Source organism: Schistosoma mansoni, chromosome W, assembly GCF_000237925.1.
Source record: "Schistosoma mansoni strain Puerto Rico chromosome W, complete genome".
Classification (NCBI taxonomy): domain Eukaryota; kingdom Metazoa; phylum Platyhelminthes; class Trematoda; order Strigeidida; family Schistosomatidae; genus Schistosoma; species Schistosoma mansoni.
Window position 1 is genome coordinate 26,616,325 of NC_031502.1, and position 18,547 is coordinate 26,634,871.

Sequence of the window (18,547 nt, forward strand, 5' to 3'; positions counted from 1 at the left end):
GTGGTTAACAGTGAACCTATGCTTCTTAAAAATTTTTTTGTACAGATCATCAAACGTTACTAAGTCCCGTTATTCAATTTGGACCAGTGGGATTAAATCTGTCCAAACCTGTACTTTTATCGTTTCCTCATTGCGCTGAATTAAATCAAAGTAATTGGTTAATACGAGTCTTGGCATTAGGACCGAATTTGAATCGCTCACCTAACAACCTGAATACATCAAATATAAACGGATATAAATGCAACTACAGTGCATTACATACAAATCTTCATAATTTTATATGGCAGGTAAGCGTTATTTCACACTTTTTCCCAGTTATTTTATTGTTCAACTTTCTGTGTGTTTTGTCAAAACCCATAGAATACTCTTACTCTAGAATGTAGATAGGTTATCAATTTATTCAAAGTTAGTTTTATACATTATCTATATATTCATAGAAATAACATTACATAATGGATGCAAAAGCATGCTTCCCCTATTTCGACAGAAAAACACGATCCATTTAGATACAAAGACTAAAATAGATCAACAAACAGACAAAATCAGCTAAAGTTAAATGGCTGTTTGTAGTTTCCGTAGATTTGAGAAGCCAGTAGGATCAAGAACAATATTTAGCTACAGAACCCTTGGAAACCCGAAGCACTGTATGGTTTTTTCATCCTAGTTTGAAACAACGCTCGTTAAAAAAATTGAAGCTCCTAAGCTCAGTGTCGTGTGGAATCATGGGTAAGGCTAAGATAATAATTATATAATTATAACCATACAGATCTTTAGTTTCCTTGTTATCTAAATTATTGAGTTTTGCTATTGATGTGATCAAGATATATTGGTACATACATCAATTATCTTTTATTCAGATTAGTAGAGTACAGGTCAAATCATTTTAAATAAACAGATTAAGATGGGTTTACATAACCTGGCAATATTCTATTCGACTTCTGTACAAAATCCAAATGAATAACGCTTTCTCATGATAAACTGATAATGTTCTAGAATGTTTTAAGGATGTTTACCAGTGCAAGAGGTTCAATATGTAAATTTTACTTATCAAAGCAAATATATTTCCTTTTCTTGTATTTATTACAAATAAAACGAGACTATGTATATAGCATTTGAAAACGGAGATGAAAATCTCTCTTTTTTTTAAAAAAAAAACATTACCCTACAAATAACTTGTACATTCTTTTGACTTGAAATTACAATAGTCATCGTTATTGCTGTTTTTATATGAGAAGAAAAGAAGTAGTAAAAATAATATGTACTTACAACTTCCAACTCCATTATTTTTTTTACATTCACTCTACAATGAGATTATTTCACCACCCTTGGAAAAAGAGAACTGGAATAGACTGTGTTCTTCTTTAGATTTCTACCTCCATATATTTCTTTTCAACTGTCTATCTACATCATAAAAATGATAACAAAACTACTTTGACAAGAATAAGCAACTGACATTTTAATCATTAATTCATTTAAATAGTATACTATGTATATGCATATAGACCTATTCAGAAATATTGAGAAATTTGATCTGTTCTTGACAGTAAAAATGTCGGTGACTAAACAACGAAATATAATAACAAATTTGGATGTTAGTCATAGTTTTAAATTCTCCGAAACGTAAGCAACTTGAAACTAATTGAACCCTTTCAACATATTATAATACAACGTTTTGTCTCTACTGTTTATGTAGGAAATATGTTACTCAAATGGTCAATTACGCCTGCCTTCATATTATTTCTTAGTTATTCTATATTTCATTTTCTATCTCTTATTCTGTCATAGAACTAGATTCAGTATATATTAATGACAAGTAACGAAAACACAGAACGAATTTCAGAATAACTTTATAAATATACATGCCTATTTTGAAAGATGTGTGTATATATAATACAAATACTCAATATTTTAGCTAAGCGGTCGGGTTTAATACTGTTAAAAACATATTGGCAAGTTCCTTAACTAAGGATAGTATTGAACGAGTTATCCGGTAACTAGTTATGTGTACGATCTTTTTGAAATAAATAGGTAATTAAATTTGTATTTTTTCAATTCTCTCTTCTTGTAGGAAGTGGGAATAATTGGTTATGAATCAAACGTTACTAAATACATTTGCCATCTTGATTCAAATATGGCACATCTAATGACTGATGTTGCACGGCGTTATTGTCTAGTTGGTGAGACACAGAAACTTCTAGGCGGTAATCGCTTAATATCAAATCATAAGAATCTAAATCATACAGAATTCCAAAATTTTCCCAATGGTATCAGTACAAATGGTTTGCAAAATATAAATATCACAAACCTTACTAATAGCAATAACATTATGACAGATAGTGCACAGGATAGTGGATTATTATCTGACATTCAGCCTGCAACAAAAATTTTGAAATTGGCTGCATTTTCCGGACCACTTACACCAACAATTGACTATAATATAAGAGTTTATGTGCTAACTGATACTAAAGATGCATTGGAACATGTTTTATACGTAGAAAAACGATTAGAAGGAAGACTCTTAGATGATCCAAAATCATTATTATTCAAAGACAATGGTGGAGGATTGTGTTTTTGCATTGAAGACATTTCTCCTGGATGGAGAAGCCGATTACAAACTAAATCACAGGTTTGTACACATAAACATATTTCTGATGGTTTTTCGAAAATCTCTTTTCGTTAAATGAAACTAAATAAAAATGGGAGATTTGTTTGTAGCATATGTTAAAATTTTGGTGTGCTTCAGCCTACAGTGTGTTTCGAATTTCTACTTTTAGTTGTTCCATTCGTAAACACTATACATTTTTACAAATTGCTTTAATTTAAATGTTTGCTCATCTGGGACGTGCATTTCTGAATCATCATTTGGAACTAATAGAATACTGTCTTTGGAAAAAATTCATCAAACGATATCCTTATGCCCGTCTAATATTAAGTAACAAATTCTATACTTAGAGTGGATAGATGTTGTCCCAATTTAACTAGTTTGATACGTTACATTATTGGCAATTCTTCTATAATGGTTATATACAAGAGTTGCTTCCTGACATTAATATCCTGAACTGATTTCTAGTTAACATATATCAAGTTTTAAATATTATCTTTTTAGAATTCGTAGAAAATGAATAATTCACAGATGTTTTTTCTTACATTCACCACTCGTAAACGGTAGACTGTAATTGTAAAAACAGGCTACAGAAATCTTAAGATAGTGAGTAAATGAAGTGTTAATTAGTCACGGACTTAAAGACTAGGCAAAATAATAAAATGATTCATGATAGTAGTACATACTTTACGAATATATATTGGTCGACGTTTTAATTGATGATTTTTATTTATAATGAAAATGTCAGAGATGGTATTGTTGATAATTATTTTCCTTAGATTCCGATACACTTTTTAATTTATGTTCATGTGTACACTAGGTTACACATCCGTTGTATCTGTCATATTGATTACTTGGATTGGTCATATTGGTATTATTATTTAATTTGTGAACATTTCTTTTACATTCGTGATGTTTCTAATTGCTTTTTAATAGTATTTGTTTTCTCACTACCGCTACACTGACATCCTATTAAGGTGTAGATCTACATATTCATGCTTTTGTATATATATATATATATGAATAATACACTGATAATATGAAGCACTTGATTGATTTTTGAAGCGTTCATTGAATAGGTACTGGCATTATTTAACCTGTTAATCGTGATTTAGTAAAAGGCGCAATTTGGATTTATATAATGATAAACAGATAACGAGTAACTTTAGACTTTTTGATTGGATTAATTACATTCAAGACAAAAGGTACACTAATAACCAACAATGCTTATAATAAATATATTTTTGTTATGTCCAAGTGAGTGGAAAAATTGTATTTCTGACGTTTCGTGACTTAATGTAAGCTAGAGTAAATAATTAAATAAATTAAATGAACACAAGTTTAAATAGTACAAAGGAAACAATGCAGAATCTTTTCCAGTCGTATTCCTATCAGATTAATTATTCTTTAGTCTACACCAAATAAAACTTGGAACGAAATTACTAGTTATATAGTTGAACTCGCTGTCTAAGGAAACAGATAAAAAACACATTTCTTGAATAGATCCAAGTGCTAGACTCGTAGTTTATGACGTGTAGTTACGTTAATGAGTTACCTGGGCATGGTAACAATGGGATATATTTTGATATACATAGGTCATTTTCCTCACATATTGATACCGATCATTTGGAATCATATGATTAGGTTTCCAACCTCAGTCAATGTATAGCTGCTGAGGAATTCTATTCTGGAGTCCAATAGATATCTAACGCTGCATGGTTTGCGGTTCTCTATTAAAACAATCTACAGGTTAAGAAAATTTACACAAACCTATCATCTTAAAACACCACTATATCATTTAATTATTGACATCTTCATTTGGTTAATTTTCTACACAATCACTCATATGAATTATTTCAATTAATAAGCACTTAATTATTGTTTTCTTAACTTTCTGCATACAGGAAATACCATTCCGGCATATCTGGAATGGTACACAAATGTCTACGCTGCACTGTGCATTTTCACTTGAGCATTTGGATCCACGACAGCTAAATGTGTCATGTAAAATTAAAGTTTATCAAGAGAATTCCCAAGTACAAGAACAAGTCTTAAAAATTTCAAACCAAAAATTTGAGGTAAATGCGATCATTTGTCTGATTTTTAGCAAAGTTAGTGTTTCACGTTTGTTCAATATAAGTATGCATAAGATATTGTTCACAGACTAAAGGAATTTCTGGTACTATAGGACTTTATATGGTATAATTCGGCTGCATAAAACAGTTTGCTTTGAATTTACTGCAAATCTTTAAAAGATATCTTTATTTCAAACGGGAAAATGAAATAGCATTGTTACTTCTATACATAATAATGTATGTGATAACAAAATGAAGAATCATGGTCTTAACGCTAAGAGAATACACTCTTTTTCGTCGAAGAGTTCTGTGAGCTAATCGCTTGTCTGAAATGTTCTATATTCTTATTTGCTCGGCAAAATAAATAACTCAAAATAATAATTTTTGTGTATTTGTCATTTTGTTTTTGTCAAGATAACCACTTTGGGTACATAAAGACCCTCGCCTAGAGTTACTGCTATACACTGGACATGACTGAATAAGTATTTCTTTCCTTAAGGGCCCCATAATATGGACACTACTAAATAATAATTTTGCCAGATCCAATTCTGTTTGCGTAATAATGAAATGTGGTTGTTGCATTCATTTAATTAGATTTTGTTTCATTCCAAAGCAGACTTATACCCAATATGATTTTTTGTGCGACAAGTTTAAAGACATACACGTTTCGGAGATTTTTCAACCGGGAATGATTGATGCATCGTTCAGATGTTCTAAATAAATCTACGTAAATGTTTTTACGTTGGAAGCATTACGATGTCAAGTTAAGACAGAAAACATACCCAGAATAAATATTATAATATTTGAGAAGAACATACAAACTGTCTGTTGACTGTACACTTCCGAACACTTGACCTGAATAAATCCTTACAGATTTTACTACTAACTTTCTTGAACAAAGAATAACTTTAAACCATTCAAATTTTTCCCAGCTGAAAACCGAACATCCAAGAACAAGATTCTTCAGTTCCGAAGACCGTAGTTCAGATATACGCTCTTTCACAAGTCCGTATCGGTAAGTTAAATAAAAGTAGTTTGCTTTACTTAAACTCAGTGTTATCAATTTTGAAAATATCTTGTTCATCAAGATTTGCGTCATAACGTTATATTTGATCTTTGAGTTATGATTTTGAATAGTTTTTCACTGTACTTTGAATGTTATTTTGTGTAAATTCATATTTATTCTAGTTGACTTCAAAGTTTGAGAATATTTCCTTCATAAGACACTAAATGAAAGCTATTTTTACACATTTTTTTTTACATATCTTCGTCTGATAATCAGAATAGTATTCGTTTGACCGGCCAGTAAAATTATGACCTTGTTTTTACATGATATTTGGAAATATTCAAACTAATATTCTAACTAGAAACTTCCAGAAATGACCAATTCAAGTCAGATAGAACTCGATGAGCATAACTGAACGTATTGTATTTGAAATTCATAATAGGGGAGAAAAAAAATACACAGGAATTGATTAGCATGAACAATGCAATTTCCCCCTTTTTTAATGAAAGTATCAGAACACTTTTGTTTTTTTCAGCATTCAAAAGTGTAACGGTCATTTTCGCCAAAAAGCATAAGTGCACAATATGTAAAAACATACCTAGTTCAAGACAAAGATTTCAAATGACTACTGAATATCGTAAAAGTTTAAGATCGTGTTGGAATCCCGACTTTTATATAAAATGTATTTTTGTTTAAAATGAAAGAAGTGACTGAATCAAAGTGTTACAAAGAAAATGAATACCACTTTAGAAACTATTTTCAACTGAGCAATTTGATATACCTGAAAGTCATTAGAAGCAAGAGTGATGTAATAGATTAAATATAAAGTGTACGGTCGTCCAGTTAGTTGATTCAATTTTATCAAACCTACAAATAATGATTACTCTAGGGACTAGTTGATAATAACGAATGAACTTTTCTAAAGTTATTTTTATTGATTAATATGGCAGCATAGTTCTAGTAATTAAATTACATTTAAATGAATTAGTTACAAAATTATATTACTTGCTTACTAATATCTCTGAAATTCTTTCTGTATGCACTGAATATTTAGTGTGAACTAGAGTAAAATAAACAAACAACTAAACTGTGAATTTAAAGACTGAATAGATTAATCTATTATGTGATGATAAACTAAAACTGAGATGCTCGAAAATGTTCATACTACTCTACTTATTATTACCTCAATTTCACTTCTCCTTTACATTTGAAGTATGCCAGAAATAACTGTGACTGTGTTTATGTGAAGCTTATTTGTTTATGTATCTTTTTAGTTGCTTACTCAACAATATATCATGTTTAACTTGATATTCAAAATTCAATTTTTGGTAATATAGTATCCTAAATAGAATGAATACACATGAGAATTCATCTTAACATAAGAAACAACATACAATGTATCGAATCAATTTTTAATATCATTGTTATATATCACATTTATTACATCTAAATTAAAATGTTTATTGATTATGAGTGAGGCTTCTGGTGAAGCGGAGTGCTCCAAATTGACTAGATGCTTCAAGATTGAGCTTTTGATTGACTTGTGTAGTCCTTTGAAGAGCCAGGTAGGGTAATGTTTGGATGATGAGTGTTTACGAAATAGCTTGGTGAGATTTACTGTTCTCTGCATTAACAATATAATTATTTTAAACCTCGGGTTTATTTATTGTCTTATTCGTTACGTATTACGATAATAAAAGCAAACAAACGAAAATTCCGTAACCGTGAAAATTTTAAACCTGCTCAAAACTTACCATGAAATCATTAGAAATATAACTTTTCACTCGTTGACAAAGTCGAACAATGAAGAAAAAAGTCGTGTACAACACTGCCTCCGACTACAATATGTCTAAATAACAACCGTTTACGACCAGTGGTTATTAGGTTACTATCTCATAAATGTGTTCATGTTATTTCATTATCTGTTCTAATGAACTGTGTAGACATGTGAAAGAAATAACTTAATGGTAAAATTTAGTAATTAAGAATATAAACATGTTAGACCGACAGAGTAGTGAAATGCTAACCATGCTATCTTTCCGTTTGTAAATATCAGGTTTAAAGCGTTTGAGTATGTGAGCCACTATAAAGGGGTGTAAGATCAATGATCTTTCTTCGCTTATCATTATGAAATACTGAACTTTACCTTAATGATATCCAGTCTCCACTAGACTCTTGGTTTCTCGTAACATGCTCCTAAAACCAAATAAATGCTATTCCATCAATCTTTCCTGAATACTTGCTTGCACAAGTTAATGAGAATTGGTAAATATGGTTGCAGTGGACATAAGCAGAGAACGTATCTAAAATACATCGGATTAGTGAGCATATAGCATTGTAAATTGAGACATATCTAGCTGTGTGTAAGTTTTGTTTCAATGTAGTTTCAATGAAGCATAATCTTCATCAAGTGCATTGTGTTCATCTTACAGTATAAACGTGACTTCTTTACTGTGTTGAGTAGCACTGTAATACAACTGTGCTTGAAACTTAGTTACAGGTCTTCACAAGTTTTTTTTCAGTAGATAACATTTTTGATTAGATTAAACCCTACGTGCCTCGTATTTGAAATAGTTGACATACTCCAATGCAAACGTGGATGTACATAGCGGATATAGCTGAAACCAGTAACTATAAATAATGAAACTACCACGGAAATGTTTACTATAATGTCAGTCATGTATATAAGAAAAAATATCTGAAAACCCTGTGGCTCTACTGTAAGTCTACCAGTACATTTGGTAGTTAACTTAAGCATTCAGTGGAACATAGAGTGGAACGCTGGAAATTGGAACTTTATCTGTAGCCATATTATCGTAAATGCTAATGGGATATAAAAGTAATTCAGTTTTAAAATATACTAAAATTCATCTCTTAATATTCTTCTAATATTTTCTAATTGACCTACCAATTGACGAATCACTATATGAGGGAGTAACTAAGCTATCGATAATATGGGTCTTGGACAGAAAGATCCAGTTTATAATATTTTGAAAAGCTGCACAAATAAGAGGTGTCAGTCTGTTGCATAAAGTCATCAGTCAATTTTTCTTAATTTACTGGGCATTCCTTCTTACTGTGCTTTTAAATGACACTGAGGGATTTTTTCAAAGTGATGTTATATTCAAATTACGAGCAACCAATCATAATCGGTAACGTCTGTTTTACTTTTGTTTATTCACTATGAGATAACCTTTGATGGAACTTTACAAAGCTTTCGATATATCATATAATATGTATATGCCATCAGACCACTTTATATTTTTCTCAAAGTAAACCACTTGGTAAATGGAGTAATTAAATGGCAAACTGTTTACCGTTAGTCTAATTTGGCTCACGAGCACAATGGAGTTGTGAGCTATTACGAACTGATTATACAGTAATTTAAATTAGTTAAAATCAATAAAAACACTTTTAAACTATGTTTCATCAAGATTCATTGTCTGAGACATTTATACATACAGTTATAAAGAGCAACGTTTACACCAAAAAATGAAAGCATGAACATAACTGCAAAAGTATGGACATTTGGATTAGTTGTTTTGTCTGCTCAGCAGGAGGTTATATATATATATATATATATATATATAATATTTTTAAGTATTTCTGATGATAATATTTGATAAATAAAATAAACTAAAAAATAGAAACCACATACGCACCGTTCCAACAATATATTATATTACATCATGTGGAGTCAAATGACACACAGTTTGATAGGAAAAAAGCAAAGAAGAGAAGGAGAGATGGAAGAAGTACATATTTAATGTATTTTAAGTAGTACCCACTTAATGTATTTTAAGTAGTACCCACTTCTATTTCCTATACTTGTGGGTACTAGGTAACCATATGATTTATTCTTAGTATATCTACACATTTTAGTGTGTGTACAGAAACTATTTTTTTATGTATCCACCAATAGATATTTGCATGACCACTGTAAATAGAATGTTCTCTGAACAATACACACATTCATAAGTGTTTATGATCAAATACATGTTTAGGCATATGTATAACTGTTGATTTTGCTAAAAACATCCGAATTATAATTCTTTTCGATATATTTCATTTTTCTCTTGCCTTTTTCCTGAAATTAGACTTCCTGTAGTGACTACTCAAAGACTGTGTAAACTGTTGGATGAGAAAGAGGGTGAATGGCAAAAACTAGCAAAACATATGAGAATGGAGAGGTTAGTTTATAATTTGGTCTTCCAACATCCCTAAAGAGTACACTTCAACGATGTCATTATGATTTTGTTCTAATTCGATAACATCTGATTCTGCTTATCAAAATGAAGTTCAGATTATCCTTGTAACGTATTGAGACGGGAATTTAATTTTATAAACGAGCACTGATAAACTAGGTGAACTCATAAAGCATGATAGTCGAATAAAACAAGATAGCAGTAAATGACTAACAAATAATCGGTCGTGAGACTAAATGTCGGCTTAGTGGTTAAGGTAGTCAGCTTTCAAGCAGTAGATCAAAGGTTCGAACTCTGCTCCAAACGCTTTAGTGGTTGTAACAAGCTGATAGTACGGATAATCATAATGCAACCACAGTGTCTTAAAGTTGTTGATATGAACCTTTATGAGCTAAACTATTTGCATGCCTATATTCTTATGAATCCTGGTTCTTTCTATGCTCGATAATGACGGGTGCATTTAACACCAAGAATTCTGATGGTCGCCGTATAGCTAGAGGATAAGCTTACGCTCACTGATCTAAGCATCTAAGGAGTGCTATTTCCGAAACACTATAAAAATCTATAATTAACTCAGATAGTTGTTCTTCATTTTAACTGTAGCATAAAATTTCCAGTAAATATGGACTTAGGTTATGAGACATAATTCGAAAATGCTGGATTTTTGTCTTTAAGTCGTGTTTAGAAATCAGGAGTAGGAAAATTTTTAATAAACACTTTTCATTGATATAAATTCTATACCGTCCACATTAAAGAACAGAATCTAAATAATTAGGTATACTGAGTTCTACAGAATATGCCCCTACTCTTTCCAGCAAAGTACGAAGCTTCTTACTGGGAATTAGTTTCAGAACCTTTAAATAATGATTAAAACCAAAGATGTAATGAATGAATAGTTGAAGTGGAATTCTGTATGTACTTCTCAACAATGCAACGTTCATGTGAAATTTCTTGATCAACAGATATTTTTAATTATTAAACTTCAAACTTTACTACAGATTGTTGTTTAAAAATATATTTCAGGTATATTTTTTATCTGAAATCACAACCAAGTCCAACAACAGTTCTTTTAAATATGTGGGAAGCTTGTAATCGTGATGAACCAAGTGTGAATGAATTAAAAGCTATATTCTCCGCCATGGATCGAGCAGACTGCGCAAACCTATTAGAATGATTAATAAATAAAGAAAACTGTCATCCTTAATTGCAAAAACAATAATAATTTAAATAGAAATATTTATAATTACAAATACATACGACAAACAGATACATTACCTTGAAGAGATGATACATTTCCAAAATACATATCTTTAATCATGATTTTATTAACTTCGGAGTCCTAGTACATTTAGAAATAGTAATGGGCTTCATTCTAAGGTGTTACCTGGTACACAGATAACATAACTTTCTGCATCAAACAAATATATATCATTATGATAATGCAAATAATATGAGTAACGGTTACTAAAATTCAGCAAGCTGTTGACAAGTCTTTCCTTATATCCAATGTTCACTGTAAATGATTAATTTCTACACTGATTTGTACTGCCTATGGGTTGTTCATAACCGGTAACAAATTGGGAATACCAAAAATATACATCAAAAAGTAATTCAATCGAATAAATTAACGTCCAAGAATTTACCATACCCTTAACATGGGAAACCTCCACCTTAATATTACTGACAAATCAAAGAAATTGCATTTAATTTTCACAACAAATTGTGATGTTGATTAGAGTCTATACCCCATACACTTTGAATAAAAGCATAAATAATTATACAAGTATTCGGATTGGAAAAAATTCGGCAATCTCCTTGTATTAATACACGAAACATTTTTTTAATTCGCTTAAGCACCGAGTTACATTTCTCCATGTACGCCCTGTTAATTGACCGCTTGTAAGTGGTCGCTAATATAATACTCATGATTTGTACATAAATCAGTTTTGAAGTAAAGAAATCATCATGAATACATCAATTGTGAATATATGAGAATTTATAAAATTCCATTTTGTTTAATTAGATGGTTTTCCTTTATATTTCTTAGGTTGAATTTTAAAATGCTTTACAGATTCTAGTTTCTTTTGTGCACTACGCTAATTGTAAGTAGTATAGAAAAAGATAAGAATGAATAGTGACCTCAATTATGGCTTGTTGTAGATGAAGTGTGTGGTAGGGACATACTGTTACTGCCTTGATTTAAAAAATAAAGAAGCACGTCATGGTTTTTTCACTAGAGAAATACCTCACATTTTTGGAACTGAATAATATGCCGTCTATTTGATTCTAAAATGTGTATCATATGATTTCTCGGTATCGAATTTCAAGTAGTTTGATGCTAATGTGATGTCCTTTCATTAGTTTGATTTCCGTAAATACTATCTTTAATGTAAATCAAAAATTTCTGGATGATCTTTTGGTTTCAGCGGAATTCCAGTTAGATCTTAGGATTCAAAAATGTAATGGATAATGATTTTTTAAACTATCCTTATACTTAATAAAAATAATGATAAGGACTGTTTACACAATACTTTTAGACAATCTTTTCTAGCTACACAGTTATGGTGAAAAAATTTAGTTAGTAATCTGAATCTAAGATACTTCGAAACTATTTATCTCAATATATATATGCTGTGGACTTGTAGTATTTCAATGAACAGTAAGTTTTGGTGGTGCTGCAGTACAATTGCATTTGCTAGTTATCTATGTTACTTCAGTCTTCTAAATATGTGCCAATGGGATTCATTAGTTAATTTTTTCTGTTTGTTTTTTCTCAGTAAGTAGGTTTAATACCCACAAAGATGAAAACCATAGATATAACTGAACTTTTGTCATATATGTAAGGTAAATAATTTCTCAGAACCAAGGTTATTAACAGTTTCACTGAGATTATCCCGCAAGAGCTAAATGCTTTACTTTAACCTGGTAAACGGTTAATAGCATTTGATGAAGAAGAAATGAGTGGGATTTCACTTGCATTCCTTTTCAAATGTCATACTGACTTATCTCTGAGTTTTAGTATAACCGCATGATTTGTTTTGTAATACGACACAATGAGTCGGATTTAAAAAGCATTTTGTGATGAAGAGATTACCACCATGACCATCCACACAAGTAGTCCTGTGAAAATTTCTTATAATTCTTTACTAAGTTAAGATCTGTTCACTCTCAAAAACCAAGCTAAATTTCATAAAAATGTTAAAGTAAAGTAAAGAAATTTGCGATCTATAGCTAAAGGAATGAATTTGATGATTAGACATGGATCCATTTAAGGGAAATGTTTCATGACTATATGCTCAAATGACATTGTGAACATACAAATACACAAATATATTTAGGATGAACTCTTTGCTTCTTTACTTGAGAAAGCTGACTCATTCAAATGAATTTAGTGAAATTCTTAAAAAGGATAGACAGAAAAAATGTTTCCTGCTTAGAAGTTGTTTTAGTTAATTACCCACGATTAAAAGGAAAACTAAAAACACAATAGTCACGCTTTATTTGTTTTTGTCTATTAATTTATTTGTGTAAATAACGTTACATCCACGTTACCATTTCATGTTGGTAACATGAAGAATACAAACTTGCTACGTTATTCAGGTGGACAAATTTGTTTTTCTTATAAGCATCAGTTTGAAAATAGAAAAAAAAGGTTACTTAGTTTCGACTATGTGTTGCTGGTCCAATATTATCAGCTGTACAGAATGAACAATTTCAATGAGGCTAATCAAAACAATTAACACAATTAACACTCTTACATTTAAGTTAGGGTGTTGTCAAAATGCTAATGCGAAAGGATTGTCGTCTTAGAATAAATTAATATAAATACAGTTCAGTTATTAATAATTTGTTATCACTTCATTGACGAATTTCATAGAAATACCTGGTAGAAAAAAGAAGGTGTATTAATTCAGCGCCCAAATACTGTGAAACTATCCGTTCAAATTTAGGCATAAGTTCTTATACACTAATAGAAATAAGCTTGAAATCTTCACCTACCAATTTATTAACAGATTTAGTATTCACACGAACTTGAAAGCTCTTATTGACTAATGCTGTTCCTTATTCTATTTCTCGATGATTAATTCAAAGAAGCTTACATTTCTTTGAGGCCCATGATGAAAAACGAGTTTCCTGTGTTTCATATTAACACTAACAGAGATGCCTGAAGACTTACTTGTGAAATCTGGTTAAATATAAAGCAAATTAGAACATGACAATATACCTAGATGTATCTGCTCGGGTATAATTCTCCATGAATATTTTTTGCAATATGAATATTCTCAGTTCAGACATTTGTACAAATAATTACAACAAACAATGTTAATTAGATAAAGCACGTGGGTATAATTAAGAACCACTTTTCTGAAAGGTAACACACTATAAAGAATAATTGGGATTATAATTTTTCAATCGAATACATAAAATAATTTTGAAATTACAGTTATTCTTTCATATCTTCAAATCAGAAACCGTCAAGCTAGAAACATGCATTTGGATTTCTTGGCTTCGATCCAAGAGTTCTTAAACCCTTGTTTATCCAGATATTTAACTACTAGTTTTCACTAGTTCACTTTACCTTATTCAGATCATTTTCGTCGTCTTAAAAAATGTTTGATTCAGTAGTTACATTATAGACTGAACTTTAGCCACGATGTACCTGTTTTAGTAAGATTAGGTAGCAATGACTTCTCATTATCTGTGGACGATAGGACAATAGAATACTGTTTATACTGAAATTCGAATCCTTAGATACAAACTTCAGAAGCCCAACACTGAATCCTTATAAACAAGAATACAAGCGAAAATGCATTGACTGATGCATTGGAAGATCCTAATATGTCTTACCTTAATCAACATACAGACCGTTGCCACTATCTCTCTGACGTATAATGTACAAACTTCATCAAAATGGAACTTTTAGAATAAATTAATGTTTTATGCTATCAGAGGTCAAACGAATTCTGTAACACTTTAACACGGAATTGATTATTTATCCAACTTTTTTTCTCTGTGTTTGACTATGATAGAAAAGTCATGTGCTTTAAGAATTGATCTCTTCAAAATAAAATTCTACTCAGTGTGTGTTATTACCCATTCACGTTTTGCAGTAATTTATCCAGATTAATAATACCAACAAAATAATAAAATATAATGATATCAACATTGCAATAGAGACTTTATTTTATGTCTTTATGGTTTTAATAGGACATAATTTATAATGTTCAAAGTAAATCCCATGGCCAAATAATATTGTTGAATCAGTTTGTTTAGCTGATGTCAAACGAAATAAGCATCAGGTAGACCGCTAAAAATAAAAATGTCCAAATAATTCAAAAAGAGTATATGAAACATCTTATATGCTGCTCAATTCTGTCTTCAATATAAATGATAATCTAACTTTAACTCATATAGTATATACAAAGAGACATTTATCCTGCCATAAATAACACCGTGAACAAATGGAAATTAAACTGCTTTATAACACTAAAACAGTCACACTTAGTCATACATACATATATACAAATAAATGTGTTTCAGAATGATCGTTAGCCTAAATGACATGGTCAAATCTATTTCCGTGTCATCTATTTGATCTGAGTTGCTACTTGTACAGTTTGAACTTCTGACAACATAAAACAGTTGAGTAGCCTCTGGAGAAGTGGCATACTCTCAGCTGTAAAATAGCGATTTTTCAATCCTTCTACTCGCCCCCAAATGCCTTGGTACGGCCGAGAGTGAGGAGAGTCTGCTCTCCCTCTCGAAATGCTCTCACATGGCCACGCGTATATAGCCTCTGCCACGGAAGTCCTACTCACTGCCTTCTTGTGGCGGGGGTGTTGTTCACGAAAGTGAGAGAACGAAAAGCGAATGTCCGGCGCTTTAACCGGGTTGGTCGACACGGAAAGTCCACCTACGGGAGTTGTAAAACCCTGATTCCAAACCAATGGTGCACATGGGTTCCAGTATACTGAGGGAACAAATGGCGTATGAACCAATTGTTGGTCACCGGCTACCATGGGACTGCATCTCCTCACGATGCTCCACTGCCTTGTGGATCAGACCTTTATGTCAAAGGCTCCGGGTGTGGCCCCCTAAGAAAACCACCTGCTTCAGTTTGGGCACCTGGGCAGTATCACAGCCCTTAAGCAAATCGAATGAGATTCGTATGGCTCATATTTATCTGGTGCTTCCTTGTAGCAATATTTATGTGTTTAAATAAAAAATAAAACTTATGGTGATACTCAGATGAATGCACAACTAGTGGACGGATTTAAACATGATGAAATGATTTTGCACTAATCTGCCATAGGGTATTAACTCGTCTAGTACAGTCAAGTGATAACTACAAACGATTTACACAATATGATACTGATAAGAATAATCAGATTTCAACCATTTTATGTAGTTTTCTCCTATCTATAGGATCTTATGGTATCAATCTGATTCAGTGCCACTAAAACAATTATGCAGCAATACGTCGATAACCGCTTTCTTTTATCGTTATCAAATTTCACGATTTCATTAAAGACGGACTGCGATATGATAAACAAATTATGATGATGTAATATGGAGTCTAAAACATCGTTTTCCTAAGAGCCTTATGTTTGAGAATTTAAAGCAAGTATTTCCAATCAATGACTGAAAAACTTTATTTCAAATTCACAAAATGGCAACTTTTATTTCAATAATTTTGATAGATAGTTAGTATTTTCTTCAAATCTTCGAAAATCAATGGTTTCAGCTGATAAAAACTATAACTAATTTCTCTTATGTAGGCTATCTGGATAGAAACATAAGTTAAGATAAAAGACTACATTGACACCAGTTGATGTACGCCCAAATTCGCAATGATTTTACTTGACTAACAGTTAATACAGTCAAACAAATCAATACTCTTATGCCAGAAGGAAGGCAGAAACACAAACGGTGTGTAGGGGTTGGTACTATGTCAAGCTTACTTACTTATTTCCATTACCCCTTGTGGAGAAGCATAGGCCGCCACCTGCACTCTCCATCCAACTCTGTTATGGGTGATCTTTTCCAGTTCATTCCAGTTGATATTCATCTTTTTCATGTCTGCTTCCAATTCCCGACGCAGTGTGTTCCTTGGTCTTCCTCTATTCCGTTTCCCTTCAGGATTCCAATTCAGCGTTTGCCTCGTGATGGTGATTTTCATAATGTATGTTCTATCCACTTCCAACGTCTTTCCCTGATTTCCTCTTCAGCTGGAAGCTGTTTCGTTCGCTCCATCAAGTGTGATTAGGTTGGCGCTCTCCGTTTTATACTCTGTCAAGCCCACATAGGTTATTCTAGCCTCTGAACAGATCAATCTATTCATTCTTCTCAAACTACATTTTGACTTTGTTAATAATTTGCTTATCAAACTTGACTGTTTTTATGTAAGCGTATGTGTGCGCATTTCTTATCTCACTCATCACATGTCTGTAACTTATTTTTGTCTGACTAAAAATATCGATTCACGCTTGGTTAAATCGAGTTGGTTAACATGCCTTTTCCAGTCCGTTTACCTTGTTCTTATCCAGCTCTGATTGTCTGTTCTGATTAACGACTGCACAAAATATACGTATTCAAAAATCCATTCTCGTATTTGACTTATTTAATTCCGTTGTTCATCAGCGCGAGTTAAGTCGATGATTAAACACGAGGATTGGCGACATGTATATGTCTCCATAACAAGCAGTAAAAAATGTACCCAGAGCCGGATCAAGGGCCACAAAAGTTGAATTTTTTAGAATTTCCATTCTATAATAGGATGAATAGCGGTTCGGAAACAGCTTTGATTTCTAATCAGTTGGCATATATTTATGAAAACCTATAGATTGAATTTCTTACAGAGGAACATGTTTAGGTTTCTCTAATTCATTTGCTTGCTTCGAAATGTATATTTATAAACTAAGTTACAAACGATAAGATCAATAACTATAACACTATACGTTTAGGAAAAATTGTAGACTGTTTATATTTAATACATTTTTACTTATTTGACAATTTCTTTCATTTTGAAGTAGTAAAAAAATTACGTTTTCTAACGGTAGATAGTTGGTTTTATAAATGTCAGATGTTTGTGTAGTACATAATCATGGTTGTGTGAGGCGTAATGTGATTTATTAGAAACATGAGTGATGCATTAAACTATTTAGTCTAGCAAAACTATTCTAAGTAATAAGACGCTACTTTTAGAATAATCTTCCAAATCATAAAACCATTTGACAAAATATCCTCTGCACTTGACTTTTATGAACCAGGTTTGTCACTTTCGAAATAAATACTTTGGTCCTGAGGTCTTCTATGAAGTGTTAAATACGTAAAAGTTATATCGCAACTGTTCAAAAGTATGTAGATTCTACTAACGGAAGTAATAATCGTGTAACGAATTTCCTATTGAGAGACAAGAGGTTGTAGCGTCGGTTGATATGTTAAGCCCATATACTTTATTTTAGCTTCTGGACAAACCAATTTACCTATCCATCATGAGTCACATTTTGACCTTGTTAATCATTCACTTATTAACCCTATTTTTTATATGAGCGTATGTGTATGTACACTTCTTATCTTATTTATCAAATGTCTGTCATTTATTTTTATATGAGTATAAATATTGATTAACGCTTGATCAAAGTGAGTTGGCTTACTC

At 31.6% G+C, this 18,547-nt stretch overlaps 1 protein-coding gene across 1 annotated transcript in view; it reads left to right on the forward strand.

The window, feature by feature from the left end:
- Positions 1-11,169, forward strand: part of Smp_165440 (putative netrin receptor unc5) — a gene marked incomplete at its 5' end in the record, with an annotated part of 53,570 nt that extends 42,401 nt beyond the window's left edge. The window contains 6 exons of the mRNA XM_018789169.1: positions 46-287; positions 2,228-2,626; positions 4,507-4,680; positions 5,610-5,692; positions 9,781-9,873; positions 10,912-11,169. Of these exons, the coding sequence (XP_018654639.1) occupies positions 46-287; positions 2,228-2,626; positions 4,507-4,680; positions 5,610-5,692; positions 9,781-9,873; positions 10,912-11,062 (1,142 nt within the window). The 3' untranslated portion in view covers positions 11,063-11,169. The remainder of the gene's footprint in view (positions 1-45; positions 288-2,227; positions 2,627-4,506; positions 4,681-5,609; positions 5,693-9,780; positions 9,874-10,911) is intronic.
- Positions 11,170-18,547: the final 7,378 nt, after the last annotated feature.